Source organism: Dermochelys coriacea, chromosome 17, assembly GCF_009764565.3.
Source record: "Dermochelys coriacea isolate rDerCor1 chromosome 17, rDerCor1.pri.v4, whole genome shotgun sequence".
NCBI classification, from domain to species: Eukaryota; Metazoa; Chordata; order Testudines; family Dermochelyidae; genus Dermochelys; species Dermochelys coriacea.
In genome coordinates, this window is record NC_050084.1 from 10,108,012 (window position 1) to 10,127,219 (window position 19,208).

At 48.0% G+C, this 19,208-nt stretch overlaps 1 protein-coding gene across 7 annotated transcripts in view; it reads left to right on the forward strand.

The window, feature by feature from the left end:
* The window catches only part of SGSM2 (small G protein signaling modulator 2), a 145,119-nt gene that overhangs the window by 82,370 nt on the left and 43,541 nt on the right, over positions 1 to 19,208 (forward strand). For all 7 annotated transcript variants that reach the window (XM_038375593.2, XM_038375595.2, XM_038375596.2 and 4 more), the window contains exons 3-5: positions 9,509 to 9,671; positions 14,671 to 14,832; positions 18,789 to 18,856. In XM_038375593.2, coding sequence (XP_038231521.2) covers positions 9,509 to 9,671; positions 14,671 to 14,832; positions 18,789 to 18,856 — 393 coding nt within the window. The remainder of the gene's footprint in view (positions 1 to 9,508; positions 9,672 to 14,670; positions 14,833 to 18,788; positions 18,857 to 19,208) is intronic.

Below are 19,208 nucleotides of genomic sequence, written 5' to 3' on the forward strand. Positions count from 1 at the left end.
CCTTTCTCTGGTAGATTAGCATCTGAAAATACCTGGTATTTTTGCCCCATGAAGGTACTTGCACATCCTACCCCAGTGACAGTCACTTCTCGATCTTCTTTGGCATGAGCCCAAGACACCCAAGAGGAAGCAGGTTTTTGCGTGCGCTTTAAACCCATTTGACATTTCCCATTTGGCTAAATTTGGTTCTGAGTGGCTGATCAATGTGGTTTTCCAGTGAGGGGGGGGAGGCAGGGCAATGGGAATCTGATGGCATGCAATGAGATTATTACTGTCTCTGCCCAAGGCTACCAATGGGGTTGGGGTAAAAGGGGAAGTTTGCTCCGGGCTGAGAGAGCCCCCCAAACCATGTGGTGGTGTGACTTGGCTCACCATTCGCTGGAATTTGACCTCTTGGTCCCTCTGTCATGATGGAGGGGGTAGAAGGGCCAAAACTATGTGGTGCTCCAATGCTGCCCATCAGGTCGCAACGCCTAGAGCGAGGAGCTGGGCCCAGCCCCTGCAGGGGGCGGGGAGGGAGGGCTCCTTCTCCAAACCCCTTTTCCCTCTCATTGTTCATTTTTCTGGAAGAGTGGGGGGAGTCCAGATTTTGCCCCAGTCCCGTCCCCAAACCACTGAGTGGTCCTGTGTCTGGACACACACAAAAGGCCGCTTCATATACCCGAGCTGAGCTGATTGACTAATGCTGTGTGTGGCCTGGCGAGCTTGCGGGAGGGGTGGGTTGGATTCTAACGGGTACCCTCGGGGTGCTTTAGGCCTCTAACTTCTGATGCATTGGGCTAGGAAATGCATGCATGGATGGATTAAGAGACAGCCCCTGCTATGAATACCCTATCCCCTAAACAGATAAGACAAAGAGTGTCTTATTATCCCTATTGTACAGAGAGACAACTGAGACATAGAGAAATTTAAATAAGGTCGCACCGTAGGTGGATCCAGGGATCGAAACCAGATCTCCTGATTCCTGGGCCAGTGCCTTAACCCCACAGCTGTCCTCCTGTCCACCGAAATAGGACAAGTGTCTCCGAGTGCTAAGAATACATGGTTCAATCAAATGCCTTTCCTGCCATTTCCCGTCACACTTACATCACGCGTGTGTTCTAGTCAATTAAGTAGCGTTCTCATGACTGGTGGTGATGAGAAATGTCAGTGACATAATTCCATATTGGGGCTTTCAGGACAGGTGGGGTGGAGATTACCCTTGATATCAGCCACAGCAAATATTAATAATTAAAGCCGTGTCGGCTGTGGATTTTACTAAATTTGTTTCATTAATATTTTATTGTCTTTTAAAAAAAAACGGTTCCTAAGCAACAGCGATGCTTCTCTTCCCAGCTCTGTTCTACCCTGGTGAATTATTTCTGCTTTATTTGAAACATCTCGTGGTTTTTTCAGTGACGCGCCAGCTGCCCCCCCACCCACCTCCGAACTGCTTTTGGGCTGGGATCCTTACAGTGGACAGGCTCTGCAGTAGTGCCGGAAAGAGTAGCTCTGGGCTCCCCCGCCCTGGGAGCACGCTCTGTTCTTCTCGTGCAGCTCCGCTTGGACTCGTGAATCCCCTCGAGCATCCGTGCAGCGCTCACCCGCTGCACAGCCTCGGAGCGGAGACAGCCCCTCTCCTGGGGATAATGCAGTCAGCCCGAGGCACCTACTTAAAGCCCAGAGCACAGGAAAATAATAGCTGCCCACCCCATCTGGAGGCGGTCTTGATGAAAGCTCATGCCTAACTGCTGAGGGGTCAGGCAGGGATGTCTTTTTCCTCCGCTCAGCATTGCACGTTCTGCTTCAGTATGCTGCATGGCTGGGGAGTGCAGGGCTTGCTGTCTTAGGAATCGTTAGCCATTGGGCAGTACCCCAGTGCCGGATGCGGGCCATCAGGCTAGCTGGACCAATGGGCTCCTCTGGGGCAGCTGAGCCTATGGCCCAAGATGTGCAGAACTGGAACCCTGCAGTTGTTAAGATGGCGTAAGTGCCGCTGCTTCTTCGAGTGCTTGCTCATGGCCAACCCATAGTTTGTGTGTGTGCTCGCCATGTGCACTGGTGCCGGAAGTTTTTCCCGTAGCAGTATCCATAGGGGATCGGCTCTGGAGTGGCACCCGCAAGGCGCGGTATAAGGGGGCCCGTGCTGGGCAGCTGGACGCCTCCGTCGGGGTGGGTCGAGCCCCTCCTGTACTATGCCTGCCTCACCGGACGGTGACGAGGGCCTCTGTCAACTTGAAGTCCTGTCGATGCAGGAGACCTCTGCTGCCCTCACTATTCGTTGCCGAGCAGCATGAGCTTGCAGTGAGCGTCCCTGCCGGTCTTGGAGGCGCTAAATAAATCAGTTGCAGAGGCTCCCAGCCTCGGGTTCATTTGATCCCTAGTAAATTGTGTTAATTGGTGATCAGAGACCAGCTGCCGCTCGGTCTGGAGTTACACGATGTTACCTCCTTTCTCCATCGCTGCAGCCAGCACCAGCCTGCTGGTCACGGAGGCCTGTTATCTCAGCCTCCTCTTTGACTCGGGCTTCTGTCCGGGACCTCACATCTAGGCAGTGTCTAAATCTGCTGATAACTTTTCACCACACCTCTAAGAATAGCGAGCCTCGCACAGGGACCCCTGGCCCTACGGCAGTACAAATAATAAACAGAGCTGCCTGCAGCCAGCACATGGGTGGGTGAGCCAGAGCAGGAGGTGCAAGGAACCACCCACACAGGCTGGCCACATCTTCAGTCTCTGCGTCTCCTCCAAGGAGACGGGTGGGGAACCTACCATGCTTGGCAGCGGCGCTTACTCATCCACAGGGTGTGGCGGGAGCACCAAAGTCAAGAGACCTGGGTTCTGTTGCTAGCTCCACCCCTGACCTGCTCTCAGCCCTTGGGCAAGTAACTTTCCCGCTCCCTGCCTCAGTTCCCCTCCTGCCCTGTGTCTGTCCTGTCTGTTGTGACTGTGAGCTCTTGGGTCAGGGGCTGCCTTTTGCTGTGTGGCTTGTACAATATTAGCGCAGGGAGGCCCCAGGGGCAGTGGCCTCTAGGTTCTACTGTCATGCAACAATAATAATAATGGGGATGTCGCAGTAATGTTCTCGGGGCAGCCCTGTGGCGAGGCTGTGTCTGAAAAGCCCCAACGGAGCCCTAACCCTATAGGAAAGTAGGGAAATTATCAGCAGCCTGGTATCTGGGAGGGGTTGTGGGGATAAGAGGAACACACTGGGCCCTTATCTACCCTACCAAACATAAGACAGACATAAGGTACCTGAATTTACCACCCAGGTTGGAAAAGTAGAATTACTTTGCCCAGTGCTCAATAGCTGAAACTTTCAAGCTACCCAGCCTGGCTTCTCTCTGAGGCCCCCCACACTGACACGTACTCCTCTAGACGCATCCGGCAAAGTGCTCCACAGCCTTTGTTTCGTTCTCGCTCCAGCTGTTGTCATGTCTCCACTGTCCTCCTTGGTCTCCTGTCTCTTGTTGGTATTTCCTTCTATTTGCCCACATCCGCTGCGCGCCTTTGAGTGGTGCAGCGCGTCAGAGCTGGGGTGTGTGTGTGAGATGCAGATAGGTATCGGCGGCTTCCCCGTGGGCCGCGCTGTTCCTTGTTGCTTCCTTCTGGTTCTAAAAGTTCTTGATCCAAACACGAGTTTTCAAATTGTCCAGTCTGTTCCACTGTCTGTCTGTTTTCCCAGATCTGCTCTGGGATAAAGGGCTGGTGAGGGATTCATTGCTGTATGATCTGCTTTTCTCATTGCCGGAATGCATTCCGCCCCTTGCAGACACCACGCTGTGTATTTATTTCTCATCAGATTGGTCCTAAGGAAACTGTGAGAAGGTTACACAGTGGAAGGAGGCCAGGAAGTTCAAGTGGGGTCCACTCTTGCCTTCAGATGGGGATGGTGTTGTGGCTACGGCATTGGGCTGGCACCTAGGAAATCTGGGCTGAGTTCCTGGCTCCCCTAGCCACTTGGGTACATACCGAGGGTCCCGGCTGCTATTGTTGTTGTAGCTACCTACATCCAGGCTAGCTTGGAGATGTCTACACATGCAGCAGTCACACCTCTGACTACAATGTAGATGTATCGTGTGTAAGGTGTCTGGGCACAATGGGGCTCTGGCCTTGGTTAGGGCTTCCAAATGCTACCATTATGTAAATAATACTAACTAATAATGTTTCAAAATTAAAGGTACACGTAACTTGCCATTTCTGAGATCTGCAAACTTGTTTGTAGCTGTATTTACATCTCAACTGGGGAACAGTAAGTGGGAACTAAACATATATTAATAGAACTACATGAATTACCGCCTTTGCTTTTTACAACCAGGAAGGGTAATTGGCAGGCATATGAATATTTTACACGAATAATAACCCTGTCAATGTAAATGACAACTGAAGTAGCCTTCAAACACCAGAAATGTCTAATATGGGGAAATGTGTGACCAACAAAATAAATAAAATCAATGGATCAATATTTTATCCATCTGGCTTCCAAGAGAGTAGCCACTGTGTGCTGTTCACCCTAGTAAATCAGCGGACTGTAAGATCTTGAGTATCCCTGGTTAAGGAACTGATTGATGGAAAGCATGAATTCTTTAATTAAAAATGAAAACACATGAAAGCCTTTTGTTGATGAAGGATAAGCGTGAAATGCATTCTAGTCTCTCCCAAGGTCTAATGCATTTGCAAGGAGCTAGCAATAAAACTAGGTTGATTCAAACCATCTATTTGTTTAGAGCAAGGCCTGTGTTTAGAATTTTCCTGTAAATGAGGGTTTATCTGGAGTGTCTATTACAAGTGCACTGAGGAAGGCAGTCTTGGCCAGAGGGTTGCCTGCAGAGCCACTTGAGGCCGAGCACAAACTCACCGAACGGCCTTGATTTAGACACGGATTCCCAGACTAGGATACCTGTGGGAATTGGTGTGGATTACTACTATTCCTATGATTTATTATTTAGTTAGAACGGAGATCAGGGCCCCGTTGTGCTAGGCACCGGGCAGACCTATAGTAAGAAATACAATGGCTTACAGTCTAAATAGGCAAGACAAAGGGGAAAGGGAGTATTGTTATCCCCAGTTCACAGGTACAGAGGTACAGAGAGAGTTTGGGTGAAAAAAGGTGTGTTCTTCACTTGAGTTTGCTACCACAGGATCAGCTCTCAAAACTCGACTTGCTAACTCACATGCCAACTGGGGCCACAGTCCAGCCTGCTGCCAGCATAGTTATGTCAATCAGAGGTGTGATCCCGTTGGAGTCAGGCACCTCCATGCCCAGTGGGATTTTCAAAAGCCCCTATCTGTGTGATCTTTGGGTGCCTAAACATCTTTAAGAATCTGGCCCCTCTTTAAGAATCTGTCAGTTTCCCATCTGCAAAATGAGGATCATAGAACCTCATAGGGATGTTGGGAAGATGGATCCATTAAAGACTGCGAGGTGCTCAGATGCTCCAGTCATGGGAGCCGTATAAGCCCGATAGAGGAGGGTGCAGGAAGTACTCCGCACCTGGCAAGTTTGAGCTCTGAGTGCAGGCAGGTATTGCGTTCTTCACGCTTAGCTGCCAGGGTCTAATGCAGAGGTAATGTATGTTGGAGCGGATGGAACGCAGTTTGTTATTGGTGATGAAAATTTAATGTTGCAATGTTAGCAGCAGGCAGTCTGTGGTAAATTGCAATCAATAAACATGGGAGAACATTGCTCAAAGGCTGGAAAGCAAACTCCGGAGAGAGGTGAGCGCTCTGCGGAGGCTTCAGGGACTTGCATTTTCATTGAGTAAGCGATATTGTCCGCCTTTGGGTACAGCGTTGACTGGATGAGTCATTTACAACCTAGATTTAAACACAGGTAGACAGGAATGGCTATTTACCCCAATTACTCAGCTATTGTCCAGGCTAGGCTCATGGCTCTCTGCAGCAGCTGAAGTGTAACGTTCAGATTTCTGCGGGGCATTGCGCAAGACTGAAATAAAACCAGTGTGGGCTTTGGGAGTCACTGTTTAGCTGGTGAACTTCAGAGTCTGTTGCGATAAGCATCGCAAAACGAACAAATATAGCTTGGTAACGTCACAGGTACGGAGCTAGCTGCGCTAAGGGGTTGCCGGGTTTCTAATTGCACAAAACCGAATACCTTTGCGCCGCCCCCTTCCCTGAGGCCCTGCCCCCAACTCACTCCATCTCCCCTCCCTCTGCTTGCTCTCCCCCAGCCTCATTCACTTACACTAAGCTGGAGCAGGGGGTTGTGGGGAGGGAGGGAGTGTAGGCTCCGGCTGGGGGTGCGGACTCTGGGGTGGGGCCAGAAATGAGGGGTTCAGGGTGCAGGAGGGGGCTCCAGGCTGAGGCCAAGGGGTTTGGAGTGCGGAGGGGTTCAGGGCTGAGGTAGGAGTTTGGGGTGCGAACTCTGGGGAGGGAGTTAGGGAGCGGGAGGGGGTTCTGACCTGGGGTAGGGGTTGAGGTGCAGGTTTGGGCTCCAGTTGGGCAGTGCTTACCTCAGGCAGCTCCCGGTCGGTGGCGCAGCAGGGCTAAAGCAGGCTCCCTGGCTCCATACAGCTCCTGGAAGCAGCCGGCATGTCCAGCTCCCAGGCACAGGGGCAGCCTGGCGGCTCTGCGTGATGCGCGCTGTGCATTACCCGCCCCCGCAGCTCCCATTGCCTGCTGTTCCTGGCCAATGGGAGCTGCAGAGCCAGCACTCGGGGTGGGGGAAACGCGCAGAACTTCCCTGGTCTCCCCTGCGCCTAGGAGCCAGAGGGACGTGCCAGCCGCTTCTGGGAGCTGCGTGGAGCCTGGGCAGGCAGGGAACCTGCCTTAGACCTGCTGTGCCACTGACCGGACTTCTAACAGCCCGGTCAGCAGTGCTGACCAGAGCCACTAGGGTCCCTCTTCGACCAGACGCCTGGCAACCGTTGCTGTACCTCTGCCCCCTTCCTGGTCTCTCTGAGTGCATCCCCTCAGGTGACGGGCCTCTCTCTCTCTTGGAGTGGGATCACATGATTCTCCCATCCTTAGACTGGGCCCCGGTGTTACAGCATCCTATATCTTCATTGTTTCTACCCAGCAGGTCTGACTGGGTTTTTCCTTTCAGGAGTCTGTGTCCGGTGGCGAATACAGTGACCAGACAGCCTGCTTAAACCCAAGTATTGTTTAATCTTAACAGCAGGAATAAAGGATAACATAAGAAGAAAAAAGGTTTTAAAACAAGTCCCTAGACAGGTCCCTCTTACCTAGAGGCTTCCCACCTAGCAAGGCCTAAGGGAATGGGCAGGTTTCCCCAGAGACTTCAGTGAGAATCAAATCAATCCCATGCTGCTCAAGCCAGATGTCCTGCAAGGAACCTGTATTTTTCCACTGTCCAGGGATGGATATCTCCATCCAGCCTTCTTGCTGCTGTTTGATGTACGACATTTCCTTCTGTTAAAAAAAAAAAAAAAAAAAAAAAAAACACCCCACACACACAACACCCCCATCCCCTGCCGCCATTAAATCCATCGTCTTCCTCAGTGAAGCCTCTTTCATTGTGTAAAAGATGTAGAAAGCCGGCCCTGTTCCCCCAAGATCTCCAGCACTAATCGTCCCATCTAGATTCAGACACGCCTGGTTATGTCTGTTCCGATAAAGACACAGTCCTACGCCACTTCCTCGCGTTGTTCTCCCCCCTCTCTCCTCCCCACAATTTTCTCTAAGTGTTGTGTTAGTCGCCAATAAAGCAGGGCCGGTCATTAGTGAACGCTCTGCAGGTGGCTGTGGGCTCCGCTGTCCAGTTTAGTTGATAGGCACCGAATCTGATACATCGATGCCTTTTTAAGAAGCAGGAAAATAGATCATAACCCCATCCCCATCTATCGCTTTCTTGATCTAGGTTGTCAAATCTGTTCTTTTGTATCTCGGGTCTGATAGCCCCTCTTTGCTGTGTGCCTCGCAGAAGTGGACTAAGCAACACGACTAACGTGTCACACATGGCTTGTTCTTTCTCTTCTCCTCCGCCCAGGGGGCGAACAAAGTACGGGGCAGGGTGTTTTGTTTTGGTAGGCTGGTTTTAGAGGCACACACCACTGCACAAAGTTGAACTCCGCCGTAGTAGGGTTGCAGAGCGAACACCCACCCTGTGATGTGTAGGATTAATACGTAGCATGTAAGGATTGGAAGATAAATGGATGATTTGTCCTACCCTGCTTCTGCAAATCAAGATAGCACCGTGATGAAGGCTACATCGTCCCCAGATTAGATTATGTGCAGCGCATTGCTTTCATGTCAATGACCTCGGTATATGGGGAAACGTTTAACATGTTGGACTAGGAGATTTGTCCACGTGGGGGTGGGATGAGACACATCCTGCCTGATCAGATTCTGCACAAAGCTTGACACAGATTACAAGTGTATGGCAGCATCACCTCCACAAGAAGGGAGGGGTTGGGGAGCGTGTCACCCTGACAGTCTGTCACATCGCAATAAGCAAATGTATCCAGACTGGGGGAAACACCTGATTATACAGGACGTGGGATCTCCCTAAGACAACAGGGAGCTCCTGCCAAAAATGAGAGGTCCTCAGTAAAAGCACATATTTAGCTCAGTGTACCTCCAAGTTAGGGCCTGATCCTGCCTTGTGGAGTCAGTCGGAGCAGCATCAAGGTGTCGTTCACCTTCCAAGGGGATGATAGTATTTGCGTTTACATGTCCAGTGAGATTCTTTAGGGCAGTATGGCCTAGTGGATAAAGCACTGGACTGGGACTCGGAAGACCTGGGATCTACTCCTGACTCTGCCACTGGCCTGCTGGGTGACCTTGGGCAAGTCACTTCAACACTCTGGGCCTCCGTTTCCCCATCTGTAAAATGGAGATAATGATACTGATCTTGAGATCTATTGATGAAAAGTCGTGTATAAGAGCTAAGCATTACAATTATTTACGGGAATTAAAATATAATATTTTAGGGGACCCATCACTGCAGGTCTGGTGCTTGGATATACCAATTATGAGATCAATTGCCAATTAGTAATCTCATAATTACCAAATACAAGATCATTACCAATTACGAGATCTGGTCTTTTCTCTGCTTTTCAGTTCCTAGAAGGCCAGCCTCCTGTTATGTAATCCACATAAATGGCTCCCTGAGGCACAAAATATTGCCCACAGGAAAAAATATAAATCTAGACAGACATACCTGCCAGGATATTTGGGTTTATGCAGATTCCTGCAGAACCTGGCTGTGGAGTTCAACTTTCATCCAAGGCTGTCAGTGCAGTTAGCAAGCCTGATGACACCCCTGTGGGACCGGTAAGTGTATTGTTATCCCTGCTTTCCTGATGGGGAAACTGAGACACAAAGAGAGTAAGAGATTTGTTTGAGGTCACACAGTGAGTCCACAGCTGAAGCAGGAATAGAACCCCTGGGTCCTCATTACTTACTACCCTGGCCCGTATTCTCTCCCTCCCTAGATATGAGATGTGTTTCGTTAGATGGCCTTTCTCTCCTTACTGACTCGTGCCCAGAAGAATGGAGTGAAGGATCCATCCGAGTGCTCATGGTGATGTCTCCTGTCCTTTTCCAGGTGTGGTGGAGGCGTGCCTCCTGCACATGCTGAAACGCAGAGCCGCCGGCTTCCTCAGGACCGATAAGGTCGCTGCCCTCTTCACCAAAGTTGGCAAGACGTACGCGGTAGCTGGGGACATATGCAAGAAAGTGCAGGAGCTGCAGCAGCAGGTGGAAGGCAGGTAAGGCCAAGGGCTGTTCTGAATGTGAGAACGTCATGGCGGCTTGCAGGGGACAGCTAGAGCTGCTCGGAAAATTACTTTGGGCAACTTTTTGGGGAAAATTCAACCGGTCAGAAAGACTTGCAGAAAATGAATTCTTGTCAAAATTTTCTAAAGTTCAAACGCTCTCAAGTGAGTGGCAAAGGGCCAAAGGGCGAGAGCTGGGTTTGTCCTCCATTTTTTTTTTTTTTTACTCTTTATGTGCATCACAGTGTGCCCGGGAACTCCAGTCAAGGTCAGGACCCCCGATTATAGCAGGTGCTGTCGAGACAAATAACACAGAAGACAGTCGCTGCTCACGGGCAGCTAGGTATCGGCCAGGCTGTGACAGGTGGACAAAGCACACCGATTGGGTGGAAGTGGGTGGGAGCAGGTGACAGAAGGAACAGAGCTTAATGGAAAGGCAGAAGTCGCGGCTCTCCCCTGGCCAAAACCAGCACCAGATGGGAGCGATTCACCCACTTTGTGGCAGAGGGTGGTTCTTTATGGAGTAAAGAAGGCCTGAACGTTTCTTTGCTTGCTTGCTTTGTTCCCCTTGACCATCCTTTTTTCTCCATGTGCGGTGGGAGACCTGATAGGCCTACAAGAGAAACAGTGCAAGAGACACTGGATTCAATACACCCCAATCAGCATTTTACATGGTGTTTCCACTTTAAGGCCATGATCCTACAGTGTCCTTCCTGCCGGCTGATTCAGTGGAGGTCATATAGGAGTAGGGGTCCATCCTGCGTGGAGCTTATTCCGGGATCAGGCCCTAATAAACGATGAGATAAACCAATGACTGGTAGCAGACAATAGGAGGGAGGAGGAAGGTAACCATTCAGCAACCTGGGCCTCACTTTAAATATGCGCGGAGTCCCATTGAGGTGAAGAGCCCTGATCCTGGAAAGTCTAAAGCACGTGCTCCGTTTTACTCACTGTCAGTGATTCCATTGAAGTCTGTGGAACTGCTCACTTGCATAAGTCTTTGCAGGATCAGGGCCTTGGATTGTAAGCTCACTGGGGAAAGGACCGCATCTTCCTATGTGTTTGTACAGCACCTTGCACAATGGGGCTGCTGAACCTGGACAGGGGTCTTTGCACTCGTAGGAACTTCTGGTCTCTTGAATATCTTGTTGCACTAAGTTCCTGTAGTTATATAGGTTTCCAGTGAGCATGAATTGATGTTCCAATAAAAGATATTCGCTCACCCACTGTGATGTTTCTGAATCATTTAAACATTTATTTAAATTAGCTATTTTAACCCTGCCTCCTTTGTTTATTTTTCCAACACTTACCTTTTATTTAACTTCCTTTTATTACCAAACTCTTTCATTGATGTATGTTTAATAAACCCTTTCCTTTTCCAGTTTTTTTTTCCTCCTCTTTATTTATTTAAAATCTCTGCCTATTTCCATTTTATTTGGTCTGGTTTAAAGGTTTGGAAGAAAGACACTTTTGTTAAAAATTCAGCATCCACTCCCCTTTAATTAAGGGCTGAGAAAACTCCCAGTCCATTGCTCCGGGACCTCCAGCTGTGACCTCTAACAAAAACAGAGCAGAGGAGACTTGAATTCAGTTCGCTGGATGTATCAGATCCGAGAAACTGGCTCCCTGATATAATTAGTCCTGATGCCCTGATTCACAGAAGCATCCCTATTTAGGACAGCATTTAGGGCATGCCTACGCTGCCCCACAGTTCACAGTGCTGAGTTGTAACTCACCCGTGTAGATGCTGCAGGCATAAACTAAAAGTGCACATGAATGAAATCCTTTTCAAAGAGAATTACATTACTGTGAAGCGGGAGCCTTTTTGTTTGTGCCTGCAGCATCCGCATAGTGGAGTTACAGCACATCACTTTGGGGTGTGTTGCTATTCACACCCCAGTACTCCAAACTGTGGGGCAGGGTAGCTGTGCCCGTAAGCATGTTCTTAAGTCCATTGATGTCACGTGCTTAAGAGCTGCCTTGACTAGGCACTGTTGTTCTTATGGCTATTTGTTTGTGTTGTGGCAGCACCTAGGAGCCCCTGTCATGGACCAGCACCCCATTGTGCTAGGCACTGTACAAACACCAAACAAGAAGATTGTCCCTGCATCAAAGAGCTTCCAATCCAATGGATTTAGTCCACATGCTTAAGTGCTTTCCCGAGTCGGGGCCAGACTGTGCACTGGGCAGGAATGTGATCCCGTGAGCACGTTACAGTAAATTGTTTTCTACGTCCTGTGCACTGCCTAGTTAGGTGAAGCGTCTGGGGTGACTGGTCTGACGATGATATTTATATTCTTCATTTCTTATATTATTCGTTGGTTGCCGCATTGACAGCTTTCCGGATGGAGCGGCGTTCTCCTTCTGTGCTGCCTCACTAATGGCACAAGCAGTGTTGATGCAAAATGTGGGGAGGGGGGCGAGAAAAAAGAGAGCTCCCGTTTCAGGTCACCTTAGTGCATCAGAAAGAAACAAAAAAGGGCACAAACCCATTTTCTTTTTCCCTTTGTAGGTCACCTTTAAGAAACTGGGAAGCCATAGGCAGCAAGCTCAGCTACAAAGATCAGCTGATTACAACTCTGTTCTGGTCACTAATTATCTCGACAGTGACAAGCAACTATTGGGCTTGGAACTTGCTAGACCATATGGTTTTACCTTGGACCAGCAATTCCTAGGGTGGAGGGAAGGTTCAAAAGGATGTTTACATGGTTTAATCCAGTTTTCCCCTGGATCAATAGGCATCCCTGGCAAGGTTCTGAGCGTACGACTGTCTGTGTCAAAAATAATCCATATTGGCCTGTAAGGCAATATACTCCTGGGTAGCAGGAAATATGAAGCTCGCTGCCAGTGGGAAGGGAAATGAACATGGCTCCAAGTGTGAAGGGGAGGTGGGGACAACCGTGCACAGCAGATGGGAGGCTGATGCAAACTGGGATGGGCCAGCCAGTGTGCTGTCTGGGCAGTGGAATGCAAAGCCTGGAAAAAGGCACTGGTGTCAATTTCGTATTTGTGCAGCTCACTAAACCGCTTCCCACTGTGACATGGGCTTGTCAATCTCTGCACCAAGAAATGGCCTGGGGAGGGAGGGCGTGTGTGCAGGTCAGAATGGGCATGCCTGGGCACCTCTGGGGGGGGGGGGTTCAGCCTGAATCTGGCCCTGGGTTAGTAGCTCATGTTAAGAATCGATCGATAAGGGATAGCGTGTGCATTTGAGCCATTTCCTTTAATAGGCTGGAGGCTGTTTTAAAAAAAAAAAAAAAAATCCAAAGGAAAGTAGGGTCGAGTCAGGCCAATCAATAACCTGCAGCATGGGAACTGCTGCTGGACATGGACCTTATTGCTGGGTACGGTGTTCAAAAGAGCACTTGGAACTCAACTCTGAGCCTCTGCATTTGGCACACCGTCCACCATCAAAGCCAGATAACACCTGCTCTATTTTAAGAGCAGGTTGGCTGAGACAGTGGGACAAATTCATGCCTGGCATAATCCACTGATGCCTCCCAGGGCTGCGTCTGGCTCAGCGTCTATCATCCGTTCCGTTGAATTATCTGTTTCCTTGAGATGAGCCCCACCTCTTGCCCTGTCCTGCTGCCTGGCTTGCACCTTCCCTAGCCTTTGAAACTGGCTAGGCTCTGCGTACTTCTCCCTCTAACTCCCCTCCTTTACCTGAGCTCTACATTGCTTTACAGGTGTATTCTGTAGCCACCGCAGCCCCTGGCCAGCCACCTCCCACTCCTTCGTTTATTTTTTTCACTGGGACTTAGATGAGTTGTGATCAAATGCACTGCTACTGGCTAGCCCTTTGGAAACCCTGAATTCATTGTTAACATCTCATGCCAAACCCTCTGGTTCTCAACTCAGATAATTTGTACGTGATCTTAAAATTTGACTCCGATGGCTGTTCTGTAACCATCAAAGAACTCATGGAACTTTCATAAGAGTAGAGATTTTCCCTAATTCTCCCCCGCCCCTCCCCTGACTGTCTTATTCATGGGGCTGCTGCCTTCCATCCCACAGGTGGCTGCATTTTGGCTGCTGAATGAATGTTTAACGCATTGGTCAGTGTTTGTTACAGGTCCCCCTCTTTGCCTGATCCATACGGAATCTAGAGTCTTATGGCTCCTACTAGAAATCTTTGGCTCTTAAACCAAGCTATAGCAGCTCATACTATTAGCTCTGGAGATCCCCAGTGCATTTGCCCAAGATGGTGACTATCACATACACCGTTGACAAAGCACCTTGAGATCCTTCAGGATGGGGGATGCTGTCGAAATGCAGTTGATGAGTCTCCAAACGTTAATATTTGAATGTCTGCATCCATCCTTTCTACAGTCCTTCCTGCAGCTATACAAGGACGAAGTGAAGTTTGCAGTTATATCTGATTAGAAATAAACATCTGCGCCTTTTCGGCAGTTGATTCTCTGGAACATTTAGATTTTTGCTCTGTTGGGTGCAGTCTCAAACAGACCAGAATAGCAGCTCCTCTGGGTTCAATGGACCTGCTATATAGTCCATCTAATCTAATGTATCCAATCTACAGTGGGAAAATAGGATGGGATCCCAAATGCCCCCACATTTGGAGGGGATTTCAAAAACTGCATGTGGATTCAGATTTGAGTGTTTTTGTAAACTGTGAAGTGACTAGTGATTTTGTGTCCCAGTAGTTGGGGTTCCAACTTGAGACGCCTTGAAGGGACCTGATTTTCAGAGGGTACTAAACATCTGGTCCCTGAAAATGAGGCCCCTTTAAACCTCTGTCTGGTTATCCCCAAAATGGAGGCACCCCAAATTATTCATCACTTTTGACCCTATCTTCATAATGGGCTGAATAAAATTCTGGATCCTAGCGCCCCAATGTAACGATGAACATAAAACATAGTGTCCGCATCTGACTTCATCTGATGCACCTTGTGTATTCCAATACATGTGTAAGCAGTGCTCTGTCAAAGTAAAAATCTGGATTCCAACAACTTTCATTGTATCCCTTTTGCAGGAAAAATCAACCGAATGGCCAGGAATCCCTCAAGAGGCAGGGGTCTACCTCAAGCAAAACATCTATCCTGACGCCGCAGGCCATCAGACACATCTGGGTGCGGACGGCCTTGATTGAGAAAGTGCTGGATAAAATTGTCCAGTACCTGGTGGACAACTGCAGGTAAAGAGGGGAGCAAATAGCTGGCAGCATAAAGGTTTTGTTTGTCGGACCAATGTGCGCTGTGTCTTTGTAGCAGCGAACGTCGTCAGTGTCCCATCCGCAAACCCAGAGCTGAGAAGAAAAAGTTTAAAAAAAAAAAAAAAAATCCCCACAATTTGTGTTTTTGTTTTTGAAACATTGAGAAAATGTTTCTAAGTTTCAATTAAATGTCACTGCGGGAGAGCTTGAAGAACAAGTAAACAAATCTTACACATTTATATGTATATTTATTTTATTTATTTATTTATTTATTTATTTTGCTACTTTTTTTAAAACTTTGCAAAATGTCAGCTGGCTATAGTCTAGGGGTAAAATTATCAAAGGACCCTAAGTCAGTGGTTCTCAACCTTTCCAGACTACTGGACCCCTTTCAGGAATCTGATTTGTCTTGCGAACCCCAAGTTTCACCTCACTTAAAAACTATTTGCTTACGCAATCAGACAAAAAAATTCCAAAGTGGCACAGTACACGATTACAGAAAAAATTGCTGACTTCCTTGCTTTTACCACATAATTAGAAAATAAATTGATTGGAATATAAATATTGTACTTACATTTCAGTGGATAGTATATTAAGCAGTGAAAACAAGTCATTGTCTGTATAAAATTTTAGTTTGTACTGACTTTGCTAGTGCTTTTTATGTAGCCTGTTGTAAAACTAGGCAAATATCTAGATGAGTTGATGTACCCCCGAAAGATCTCTGCATACCCCTAGGGGTACATGTACCCCTGGTTGAGAACCACTGCCCTAAGTGACTTAGGCACCTAAGTTCTGTTGACTTGCAAATTGCAATAAGAATTAGGCACCCAAGTCATTAAGGTGCTTTTGAGACACTTAAGCGAGAAGCTATAGCGTGCTGGGAGGGCATGTGTGCTCTGCAGAGGAAAGGGGAGCAAAAGGAGGTGAGGAGTGAAAATTTAGAAGACTGTAGGAAGGTCTGATTGGGGTAGGTCAGTCCTGTGACGACATGTTGCGGTTATTTGGAAGGGTTATGTTTGTGATGGAGATTCCCCCTTCAAGTCTTGCAGAAGGCTCAGGCACCTTGTGGACGTGATGCATTTGGATTCTAGCAGACACGGACAAACTCTTGAGTAGAATGCCAAAGTCTCCTCCTGGCCACGTGCCTAGGCATTGAGCTTCCCAGGGAGGTTGTCCTCACCTCATCTCCTCCACCCCTACAGCAAATGCAACAGAATTAGAAGTATCCTGGGGAGACTTTGGTGGCCTCAAAAGAAAGGAATGGTGGAAACCCTGAGGCCTGGCCTAGGCTAGTCACAAAACAAGAGCATGTCTGCAGCCACTGAGGCTGTAACTTGCTTTGCTCCAGTGCTGCTCTTATCAGTGGAGACGTATGCTTGGCTGTGCAAAGGAGAATGGTATTCGGGGGCAGTTAAAGTATTGTGGTAAACCCAGGACAAACAGCTACAAAAGGGGGGGGTAGTAATTTGTCCTAGGGGATTAAAATGTCCCTCCCTATCCACTGAGGAGAAATAATCAAGGAGCAATAAGGTTCAGCTGGAAAAGTGAGAGGAGCAGGGAAGCTGCCCGTAGGCTGTTTGCAGCAAGACACCAAACCTTCCTAGTAGGGAGGCTGCACTCGCTCCCCAGAAGGGAAGGAAAACAAGCACAAGGGACTGACTGAAGAGAGGAGTAGCAGGACTCTGGGCCACCTATAAGCATTCGCCTTGCCCCAAACCTGAGTCTCCAAGGCTAAAAAGGACTGAGCCAAACAAGGTATTTTGCCACAGTGGATAGACTCTGTCAGTCTCCCAGAGTATTTCCAAAATCTGGGTTAGGTCTTCCTTGGGAGTAGGTCAGAAGAGGAATATATTTGCCTATTATTTATACATATTATTTATACATATTTATATATGTGCCTGACATGGACAACCCAATCGTCTGTCAGTAAAACTGGTTCCCAATCCAGTCTTCCAGTCTAGTCCTGTACCTGTTCCCAATCCAGCCTTGCCAGTCTTGGGTCCTGGACGTGGGATGAGGGGTGTCTTGTCTCTTTGCTTCTAAAGCAGCATTAAGGTTGTTTCTTTGCTTTGTATTGTTGTGTTTTCCTTGTATTTGAGTCCATGCCAACTATGCTGAAAAGTTTTCTTTAAAGCGAAAGAATATGCCTAATCAGTGTGATTACATCACTTCTTGAATCCCTGGTATTTTGGTGGCTTCGCCTTCAGGAAATTGGAAAGAGTTTGAGCCCCATCTAGTGGAAAATACCAGCAAAATGATACTCTGTTCAGAGAGACAAGATGGGCGAAGTAATCTCTTTTATTGGACCAACTTCTGTTGGTGAGAGATACAAGCTGTCGAACCACACACAACTCTACAGATCTGGTGAAGGTAAATACAAGTTGGGACAGATTGTTAAGTGTAAGGGATTCACACAGGCTATAGGAGACCTCTTAAAATGATGTGGGCAATTAAAGGTTGGCAGGCAGCGTGGTATGTTACAAATTGTCATAAAACTAGTGTCCCAGTTAAGTCCAAGGCTTTTGGTGTCTAGCAGAGTTATGAATTTAAGTCCCCAGGCTCGTCTTTTGAAGGTGTTGAGCAGTTTTCCCATGAGGATCAGTACTGAAAGATCAGATATGGAGTGATCACTGTGTGAAAAGTGTTCACCCAAGAGTGGCACGGTGTTTTTTTTGTCCTTTATAATTTTCTGTGAGAGTTCATTCAAGAGCATAGTGATTGTCTGGTTCCTCCCACATAGTTGTTGTTGGGGCATTTGATACATGGGATGAGATACACCATGTGTTGTGATAGGTGTGTGTAGGACTCATGGACCTTGAACGGTGTGTTGTGGGGGGTATGGAGCATTATAGCAGGGGAGATGTGTCTGCAGGTTTTGCATCAATTGTTCTGGCAGGGTCTGGTGCTGCTTTGAGTTGCTGTGTCCTTGTCTGTAGGGAGCTTGCTTCTGATGATGAGCTTGGCGAGGCTGGGAGGTTGTTGGAGGGCCAGAAGAGGGGATTTGGAATATTTCTTTCAGGATGTGATTTCCATCAAATATTGCTTGATGATTCCCCATATTGGGGTCAGTGGGTAGTTATTTTCTGTATTGAAGCAGGCTTTCCTGGGGTGTGTGGGCCCGTTCCATGATGCGATCTACTTCTTTGGTAGAGTGTCCTTGTTTTGTGATGGCGATTTTAAGTGTGTTTAGGGTGTATCCCAACCTTTCTCGTCAGAGCAAATTCTATGGTATCTGACTGCGTGGCTGTAGATGACGAATTTCTTAGTGTGTCTGGGGTGGATGTTGGATCTGTGGAGCGAAGTGTGGTTTCTTGCGTATTGCACTAAGAGCGGCACTGCAATGATTGACACAAATGGACTACACAAAAAAAATTGTTCATAATTTTATATATAAACATATTTTTAAAATAGATTAAATCACTTTTTTCCCTTTTTTAATTGTGATCACCTTAATTCTGAGCCTGTCTGAGACCCAGGTAACTCGATCGTCTGCAGTTGCTGTTGGGATGATCGCTTGGCTGCAGAATTACTATTTAATAAGGTTTTTGTGGTTTTGCTTCAAAACTGAGCATCTCCTCCTGCCAACTTTTACCCCCCGTGCATGTGCTTATTCTGGCCTACCCTTCCAGTTACTTCAACAGGGCTGCGGGGAATAACAGTATGCTCCCGGAGTGCCTGTCTGCAGGATCAAACCCGAAGAGTTGGACGGCAGCTCTGGAGAATGCCCGCACGTCTGTGCCTCTCCCCCCGGAGGCCATTGACTCTTTTTGGGCAGGCTGTGGTAGGAACTAGCAATGGATGGCATTTTCAGAAACACTGGTGTGACTCAGGAGCACGAGTACCTGTGGCTGTCAATGGAACTCGCGCTCCTAAGTGACTTGGGAGCTTCTGTAAATACCAACACTTGACTCTAATCCACTTTCATCTTTTATTCCCAGCAAATATTATGAGAGAGAAGCTTTATTGGCAGATCCTGTTTATGGACCAATCCTAGCTTCTCTCCTTGGTAAGTACTTTCATTGTTCGCTCCGGGTGGTTTAGGGTTTTGTTTTATTTTGTTGCTTATTGCATTTTCCCAGAAGCAGAGCCAGAGGTGAATGGAGACAGATCACCTTGTTTTACTATTTGATTGCTGGCTTTGATGATAGAGCAGAACCGAATTTGGTTTTCTTAGAACACTTTTCTAGGTGTGGTGTCCCAAAGCAGGGAATTGGAGGTATTAACTGTGCAGTGACTGTATTAAGTGCTCAGCAATATTTCTCCTGCAGTCTCCTAACAGCACCTGGTTTATTAAGCGAGGGAATTTGGCCAGAACGCCACGGTTATCACCTGTGCTGTGAGATCATTAACTTCACCAG